At 27.0% G+C, this 9,487-nt stretch overlaps 2 protein-coding genes across 4 annotated transcripts; both read right to left on the bottom strand.

The window, feature by feature from the left end:
• Window positions 1-280: 280 nt before the first annotated feature.
• On the bottom strand, window positions 281-4,468 carry LOC101497531 (probable carbohydrate esterase At4g34215). 3 transcript variants are annotated; one of them, XM_027333422.2, is made up of 3 exons: window positions 3,422-4,468; window positions 1,279-1,422; window positions 281-733 (listed from the first exon to the last, which is right to left on the bottom strand). In XM_027333422.2, the coding sequence occupies exons 1-3, from the start codon at window positions 4,001-4,003 to the stop codon at window positions 719-721; spliced, it is 741 nt and encodes a 246-aa protein (XP_027189223.1). In that variant the 5' UTR covers window positions 4,004-4,468; the 3' UTR covers window positions 281-718. The 3 variants fall into 3 exon arrangements, with proteins under 3 accessions (XP_027189223.1, XP_027189224.1, XP_004499032.2); XM_027333423.2 differs by having other exon boundaries at window positions 281-730; XM_004498975.4 differs by lacking the exon at window positions 281-733 and having other exon boundaries at window positions 1,027-1,422.
• Window positions 4,469-4,614: 146 nt separating this feature from the next.
• Window positions 4,615-5,492, bottom strand: LOC101492320 (MFP1 attachment factor 1-like). The gene has a single exon (XM_004498961.4). It carries the CDS (start codon window positions 5,360-5,362, stop codon window positions 4,925-4,927), a length of 438 nt encoding a protein of 145 aa, XP_004499018.1. The 5' UTR covers window positions 5,363-5,492; the 3' UTR covers window positions 4,615-4,924.
• Between the last annotated feature and the right edge of the window lie 3,995 nt (window positions 5,493-9,487).

The following is a 9,487-nucleotide window of genomic DNA, read 5'->3' as shown; positions in this document are numbered from 1 at the left end:
CTATATAAAAACCTACCTTAATTGTGCAGCTAAATTTATTTCTCAATCAGTTTGAATTTAAGCCCCTATATATCAATGTTGTTGCAAATATCAATTAAATTGTATTTATGTGACTGAAAAACAGACTTCTACTTCTTCATAAAAATGTTAGGACAACATGAAAATGCATGTAACCCATGAATAACTACTTGGACTAAAGCCATTAGAAATATAAAATAACTGTAAATTAAATCTAAACATTTACTTAGAAAATAATTTCAAACTTCAAAACACGACCACAAAATGCAAAGATTCTATCTTTATTAATACGGTTAGAGACATTGATACTTACTGACTGGGCTCCAGAACAATCTGTCAATCGTATAATTATTAAATACAGAGCCTTTATATGAAATTGCTATGATCCAAAAATGCATATTTACCTTCGAAAAATGCAATTATTTTTCTGATCTTGTACGGTCTAATTCAAAGTGGCCTACTATGTCTCCTGTCATTTTCACCTACATGACTCTAACAAATAAAAAATCTTGTTTTCATAGATAGTATTTAGTTATTTACTCAACTTCACTTTAAATTAATAACCATAATTTTTAGAAACTAAGTGACATTGATAACTTGATTTTACAAGCTCTTCACACGTGATGGACCTTAATACATTCCTTAACATGGTTGTGGTGCAATGGCGTATGGTGCGGTATGTCACTTAATCAGCATTTTCTCATTTCCAAATCTGCTGAAAAAAGATAATTTAGTTGGTACACATGTTAGTGTATTAAAGATAAAAAAAAAAATTATTGGAAATTGTGCATTTCCATTTCTTTATAATTGAGTATTCTATTTTCTTTTAGGTATAATAACTATTTATGGAATTTTTCACACATATTTTGTAATCTTTTATTTTAATATAAATGTTATGGATAAATTGAATATACATAATGAGGCATGGTAGTCCATCCGTCCCAACAAAAATAAATTACAAACTAAAACACCATGCATTATCGAGATCGAAATAAATTTACAAAGTCAAAACGTGAATTGTTAATCTTAGTCTAATTATCTGAATTGTGAGACTGTCAAATGCATATATTGGAAGGAATCCAAATTCACATTAAAAATAGATGACACTTTATAAGAGTTTATAAAGAGAAATATCTTTGGACTTATAAGTTGGATTTTTAGCTAGCGAGATAAATGCAACAACTAGCTAAGTTGTGTATAATTAAAGTGATGGATGTTGGAAGCAAAATAAGCATGAGCTAAGTGGATGCCCAAATGAACCTGAGACATTGTTGTAAGATGGAGTTTATCTAGGTTGAGATGCAATCCCTTGGCATCAACACATTTGACATTAGGCAGTTTGATGCCTAGTTGAGCTTTTCTCACTTTCTTTATAAACTTGCCTTCCCCTGATGCAATTGCTACCTGCATTGCAATCATTTTAGTGCCCTTATTTTCTTTATTTCTTAACTTCATTGTTAAATAACATAATGACTATTAATCATGCCCATTTTAAATCATATTTCTTCAATTTGTTGCCAAGATATGGTCTTCTCTTTAAATTTTGTTTCCAACTCGAAGTCTCATTTGTTGTGCACTGGTTTTATACCGTAAAGAATGTCTCTCTTCTGTCGTATTAATGTTAATATTAATTAATTCTTATAAAATTAACTTATAAAGAGAAGAATATAATTATCACTTTATCTCTCTCGGGTATTTTTTTAATCTGTTTTCTTGGGGATTTTCCCATATCTCTTAATTCTATAATTTGAAGAGAAACAAACACTGAGACAGAATTATATTCCTTTTGAAAATTTCTAATTGAATTTGAGAAAGATAGTTATTTTGTTACTTCCATTCATAAGACAAATTAACTGCTGGTTTATTTAATTCTCACTTCAATTCTACCTTTTTTCTGTAAATATTATCACTTTGGAAATGTGTTCCACGTAAAAGGTAGAATTCACGAGTTTCATTCAATAAATGACTAAGTGTTGAAAAGAGAGTTTCTTGGTTAGTCTCATATCGCTTTCACTTAATTAATTGAAATAAAAAACACTTTGGAGTTTAGTTATAAGAATTTAATACTATAACCTTAATAGAAAAACATCAAATCTCATTTAAAACGGTTAAAAAATGTTCACTAGTTCCAATTTAATAACAATATCCCCTTTCGTTGTTTTAAAAAAAAAAAATATTGATATAGAAAATAAATTGTAGAAAAATAATAAACTATATAAAGGAACTATTAGAAAAGCAAAAAATAGTTGAATACACAAAAATATTCATGATAGTTTTATCAACATTTGTCCGATCAATGTTAGAAATAGATATCAATGTAATTAATGTATAGTTATTGATTGATAGAAATTACTATAGTAAGATTAAAATAAGTAATTTTTTCATCAAATAATCAAAATAATTCTTAAACATACAATTTACTACCAAAAAATCTCTACAAGATACAATGTATTGTTAAAATAATGAGACAAATATGCGGTTATTTACTATATTGAGTGACGCTTTAAAAATTTGAAGTCTAATTTGAATTTTTATGTGATTCAAGAATTAAAGTGACAACATTCTACTTGTATGAATTTTACATTGCTGTTTTTAAAAATAAAAATTATTGCAAGTTGGTAAGTTGGGCCCATTTATTAAACTAGTTGGACCTCCATACACTTTTTTGAACGATAACGGGCTAATCGCCAAAAATTTAAAATAACGTCACGAGTCCTATTTGTTTACTGGTATATTCACGCTTCATGCTCGTTTGAAATTTGAAATTCAAATAAAAAGGTGTGCCCCTATAAAGTGTTTGAATTATTTTCTAAAAAAAAAAACAAATTCAGTATTATTATTGATACAAAAAATAATAGGTTTAAATTCAAATTGATTTCTTTTATTTTGACTTAATTAAGATTTTAGTCTCTTCATTTTTAAACTTGAAATTTTAGTTTCACTATTTTACAATTTTCAAGATTTTTCTTTGAAATATAATTTGAGATTTATTTTTATAACATGTCATATTCATTCATTGTTGATTCGAATAAAATCAGATGATAAAAAAAGCTATTACAGTTTTTTTCAATTTGATGAGAATAAAGTAAATATATAGACATTGTAAAATTGTTTTAAAACTGTATAATACAATGTGACAGAAATAGTCAAATAATAGTGTAGAACTACAGTTAACGCACTAATTTTGCACTCCAACTTTATTCATTAAATGTAAATCTATTCTTCAAAAATCCATAATTTTTGGTCCAAATCAACAAGTTATATTCATTAAATGTAATCTTATATCATTAATGAATATGATGCATTAGAAGAAGTAAAAATCCAAATTTTGTTGTGGAGAAAATTGTGAAACATTGAAACTAAAGTCTCATTTTAGGTAAAGGAAGGGAAAAGAAAGGCTAACCTGAATTACAAGAAGTGAAGGAAGATGAAGATCTGAGCGAAGATTCAAAATAAAATTCTTCATTCTATGTTTATATGCATTAGCATCTTCTTCTCTAACTGTATCACTCTCACCTTGATACCAAACAAGTGCTCTAATTCTTCCACCACCATCCCTCACTGATTCAATGGATCGTCCCACCAATTCATTATACAATTTCGACCCACGTTTCCACTCTTCAATTCTCGTACCACCAACTGCACAAGGGACAAGACCCACAACACCACCTTTTCTTCGAACAACTTCATTTGCAAAAGCAAGCCCAGGCCCAATACCACAAGCCTTTCCCACATCGATATTTGAATGAAGAGGCTCATGGGCTTCCACCCATTTGAGTTTTGCACTTAGACTTAAAATTGATGGGTTTGGATTGCATTCTGGTGGGACAATACCATTCCATTTTCCATTAATAACACCTCCTCGACCAGCCATGTTGCTTTGTCCACCCAATATGAAAATGTCTTTAGCTCCTCTGCCACAATAAGTTGCTACAACCAAAATGTACACGAACCATGGCAACATAATAGACATTACATCCATCATTAATGCTGGGAGCTAAGAAAAGTGTGTGTTAGTTTTTAGGGATAGGGAAGAAGGGATTTTGATGATAAGTGTGAGTTAATGTTTAGTATATGTCAAAAACATAAAACACCAACACCAATACCAATATGTTTATTTATTTATTATAATAATTAAATACAATATAAACCTTTTTACTAAAAGTTCATAATTGAGAAATTAAAATATACATCTGCATCTAATATCAATAATTTCCATTAAAGGTAATATTCTTTCCTACCTCTCACTTTTTCTTTTTGAAAATTTCTACAATAGACAATCGATTGTAGATCAATAGTTGAAAATCGTCCCAAACATGACAACTAACACCTCACCTGAGTAGGTGACATAATCAAAATGAATTAAATTTTAAAACACCCAAGAATGTTTTCTCTTGCTTTTACTGAAGAGAAGACAGTAAAGTTTATTTCTAGAGACCAATGTTGGTCATCATTGAAGTTTCATACCAATCTACAATAATCAATGTATCACATTTGAACTTTCCATTTCATAAACCAAAGCTCCTATAAGCTAGAACTACAAAGGGATTCAATTTGATTGTTAATATAAGACAAATCAATTGACACGCAAAAAAGGAGAAATCAACATCACTAAGCACTGAATTATCTCAGATTCTCATATCCATCGTCACAATGTGAATGAATAAATGGATTACAATTAGCACAAACTTCTATGCAACAAATGAAGAACACAAAAAGACTATGGAGTTAGAACAGATATCACTTTTCACACAAATTGAATACTCTAAGTAACTCTACATTCTCTGATTCCTTCAATTTCACAAAATGCAGATAAACGAAAACTAGCAGTATCAGAATCAAAACATAACAGAATTTACTAATCCTTCAATTTACGAACCCTAAAATGCTATAACCGGATGAGTAATCATGAGTCTGAAACAGCGACGGCGTCTTCGGCGAGGGAAGGATCGACGTCGGAGGAAGCGTTGGTATCGGCTAGCGAACCTCTGGATTTAACAGTATCGATCATGCGCTTGCTGATCTCCTTAGAGTAGACCTGGAGGATCCAAATGTTATCGTCGGAGGAGAAAGAGGAGGTACCGGCGGCGGAGAAGGCCTCTTCCTCGATCTGATGTGCGGCGGTGGAGGCTTCGTCGGCAGACAATGTGCCGTAGCGTTTAGAAAGGACTGAGGGAGTGGAAAATGTTTGGATCAAGCGGTTTATGACGGCATCCCGAGTGCGCTGTGTGGGAGGCCATATACTGAAGGAGGCGGTAAGGTTTGGTTGCAGTGGTGGAGCCTCCGTTGATGGTGGTGGAACGGGTATGGAGTATTGTTCGGGTTTGATTTCCGGGTCGGACATTGTTAACAAGTGATTAATTTGAATTTGAATTTGAATTTGAAATGAATTGAGATTGTTAAGAGAGGAATGGGTTCTAATTTTAGTTTGGTTAAATTGGTTTTGCTCGTCTTGTGGGCTATGGTGAGGGATGCGATATTTTACTATTTCAGTTTTTTATAATAAATTTCATTTTTACAAGTTCTGACGAATTATACAGATGATTTTACAGTTAATTATTAAAAAATTAAATATTAATAACAAATAATTATTATTAATTGATAGTATACAACCTTTTTATTAATAATGTATAAAAATTAATTCCTTGTTAAAATGGAAGTATCGATTTTTAAATTATAAAATATTAAATTCATCATTCAAATTGATAAAATTTATATAAAATATTAATTTTGGTCACCTATTTTAAAGAGTTTTTAACTATGGATTAAAAAGTTGTTAATAAGTATTTTGGTCACCTATTTCAAAATAGAAAAGGTAATATTATTAAATAAGAGAAAATTTATATATTTGTATTTATATTTTATTTTTTAAAATATAGATTAATTTTTTATATATATTTTATTTCATACTTTAATATATGACAAAGAAAGAACTACAACTATTTCATTCCCTTACCATAAAATTAAGTATATATTTGTTTGGACATACACAACACTTCCAAAAAAGTGAATTACAAATTTACAGGTGTGGTTTATTTCTTTATAGTTGCATAGAGATTCAAAAAGTCAAAATAAAACGTATAAATTAATCAATCAAATAATATATTTTTAGTTTTTTTTCTACTCTATTTTAAAAAATAAGTTTATTTAAAATAGATAAATATATAAAGATACCAATATGTTTAAAAAGTGGGATAGCCAAGGCTACCATTGTAAAACTATTATTTATTCTTAACGTTGGAGAACATCATATATTTCTAAGAAGTTTAGGTCTTATAAAAAAAAAAAAAAAAATACATAAGATTGATCTTTCTTTGCCACCGGAGAACGGTAATTTTTTCCTTTATTTTTGCTGTTTCCATTTCATATTTGTATATTTGACTCTGTTCTTTAAATTTTTCTATCTCCTTTCCCTTAACATTTAGTATTAGAGCTTTTGGTTCGATCAAAATAAATAGAATTCTTTAGATAAATTTAAAAGTTCTGAAGTGTGATTCTCCCGAAAGCATTAAAACTTTCGAAAGTTTTGATGAGTTTGAAATTTCTGAAACATAATATTCGAAACTTACAAACTTTTGAAACACATAACTTTCAAAACTTTTAAATTTTTGTAGTTCAATTTTGAAAATTTCAAAATATTCGAAACTTTCGAAATTTTCAATTTATTTAAAAAAATATATGTTGTTTATTATAATTAAAATTTTATTTTAAAAAATAAATTTATAATATTATTAGTAATTAAATTTATTACTATTTTTGAAATTATATATGAAATTTATTACTATTAATTTATTACTATAAATTTATTACTTTTAATTTATTACTATTAATTTATTACTATTTATTACTATTAATTTATTACTAAAAAAATATATTTCGGAATTTTCGTATTGTTACCCAACTTTTCGAAATAATTTCGGAATTTTCCATGAATACCAAAGTTTCAAAACTGAAAAATTTCATGTTTGTGAATTTTACATTTCGAAACTTTCAGATTGTTAGTAAGTATCGAAGGTTTTTGCATTTCGAATGTTTCAAAATTTTGAAAAAAAAATAAACTTCGAAAGTTTCATATCCATGGAAACTTTTGAAGATTTGAAAAATTAATGTTTTGAAAATTTCAAAATTTTGAAGCTTATTTTATTTTTGGATTTCGAAAGTTTCAAATATTCCAATGTTTGTAAATATGTGATTCGGACAATTCAAATTTTCGAAGAAAATTGGTAAAACAAGAGAAGGAATTTTTTTTAAAGTTTTTACTAATAATATTATGGAGCAATCTAATATTTTACATGAGGATGAACTGGAAGATACAGATAAGGATGCATGGTACAAAATTTTGGAGATACATATATAAAAGATTGGGGAAAATATGAATCTTATTCATGGCATAAGGATTCTATGATAGTATTTGTAAAAATAAATTTTTAAATATAATTTATTTAATCACAAATAGAAATATCAATGATATATTGTTTAAGCTGAAGACTTGTGACTACTCGAAATTCAACGTTTAGAGATAGATAATTTAGTCTCCATGATATTAAAATACGTGTTTAAATCCACCATTATTTCAAGAAAACTTGTTTCTCTGCGATTGATGTCAATTCATCGTACTTTCATGATGAAAAAAACTGAGGAATCATATGTTTCAAAGATCTACTTTAAGAGCTCTTAATCTCTAGACATAACCAATAAGCCAACCATTCTAAGAAAATATTATATAATTTTTTTTTTCTATCTATTGTATTATTTATGCTAATGATAATAGTAAATTGACTATTACTTGTTAAGATAATTTAGTTGAATCACCATTTTACCTCTTATTTTATTAATTTTTTAATTAATATAAAATAATCATATTAGTTAATTATGTGAGACGAAAGAATTATTAATTAAATATTAAGAGAAATAATATAACATTTACAATAATGGTGATGACTACACGCATTTATATCATCCCAATTAACTATGGGATCAAAATCAAATAATTTAAATTTCAAAATTGATTTTTTTAATAAAATGTACTTTAAAGTTTAAATGGTTGAATTTTAATTGTTAGAGAGTCATTGTATTTTGATTGATTGATTAAAATTGTGAATCCTATTTACACTACTCGACAAAGGCTATTTTGGTTTTATAAGTCAAGAAATTTATATAAACAATTAATTGCAATAAACTATATGTAGTGTGACTCACACGAATATCAATCATGCATCTAATTCAAACTATAATATGTTTGCGTGGGTTTAAATTTAATTTTTTTTATAAAGTGATATATATTAGTGCATGAATATAAAATGTTAACCATGATTTATAAGATAATTAGTTATATAACTGATAATCGTAAGCTTTATTTTTATTAAAGTATATATGTTTCGTAGGAATTTTTAAATTTTTAACATTTTTTCTTACACATATTAAAATGTTTTTGAAATAATACTCACGATGCATTGATGGTTTGAATTGAAAAAACATAAGGAATAAATGAACTGAAAATGCTAAAGATCGTATAAAAAAATCATTTTATAGTTTAAGAATTTGAAAGTGTTCGACAGATCGAAAATAATATATATTAGTTAAAGAAAAGAAAATAATTTGTATCAAAAAATAAATAAATAAAACATTATGCTGAGAGACTGATAAAACAAAATAGAGAAATAATACCAAGGGTTACATTCGTGACAATACTTATGAGTGGTTCGATAGTTTTTTGTCATTAAATTAAATGAGTAATTGAATTTTCAACGTATGAGATCATTACATTATGCATGAATAATAAAGAATGATTGTTAAGTGTAAAATATTACTCATAAGTGTAATTGATTGTCATAATTTAAGTGTAATGAGAAATAAATAATAATATTATCAAAAAATGCATAATAAAAAGAAGAGAGAGAAAATGAATCATTACTCACCATTACCTGAAATAATTGTGCGGAATATTGATAAGTAAAATATTATCATATAAATTATTGACATAAATTGAAAGTAATGAAAAATAGTTTTTTTTTTCTCGTGATAAAACAATTTACTATTTTGTCCCAAAAAAAAAACAATTTACTATTTAAAGAAAGTTAAAAATATATTTTAGTATATAATTGTACATAACAATATCAATATTTCAGAAAATACATAAATTTTTCTCTAAGTCCATATCAATAATGGTATAATTATATATCTCTATTTGATTTAAATATTAATTTTAGTTATCTGACAAGTCACATGTGATAGATGTGTATATTTTATAGATCTCGTCAAAAATAACTATTTTTCATTAAAAGAGTTTTTTTTCTCAGTAATGATATTATGTAATATTCAATTTGAAGAAATTAAATAATTGTAGAAAGTAAAAATGTGGGATAGGTCTATCTCATAGACATGAAAATAAGCCACTAAAATACTATCACTAAAATTTAAAGAATGTGCATTGGTGTTAAAAACATGTTTCAAGTTTCAACTTATATAA

Source organism: Cicer arietinum, chromosome 4, assembly GCF_000331145.2.
Source record: "Cicer arietinum cultivar CDC Frontier isolate Library 1 chromosome 4, Cicar.CDCFrontier_v2.0, whole genome shotgun sequence".
NCBI lineage: Eukaryota > Viridiplantae > Streptophyta > Magnoliopsida > Fabales > Fabaceae > Cicer > Cicer arietinum.
The sequence above is the reverse complement of the archived record's forward strand: the minus strand, read 5'-3'. Positions and strand labels throughout refer to the sequence as shown.

Coding starts and splice junctions, on each gene's coding strand:
- LOC101497531 (XM_004498975.4), bottom strand. CDS start 4,003: ATGATGGATGTAATGTCTATTATGTTGCCATGGTTCGTGTACATTTTG. Junction 1,423..3,421: donor CTTCACTTCTTGTAATTCAG/GTTAGCCTTTCT, acceptor ATTGCAATGCAG/GTAGCAATTGCATCAGGGGA.
- LOC101492320 (XM_004498961.4), bottom strand. CDS start 5,362: ATGTCCGACCCGGAAATCAAACCCGAACAATACTCCATACCCGTTCCA.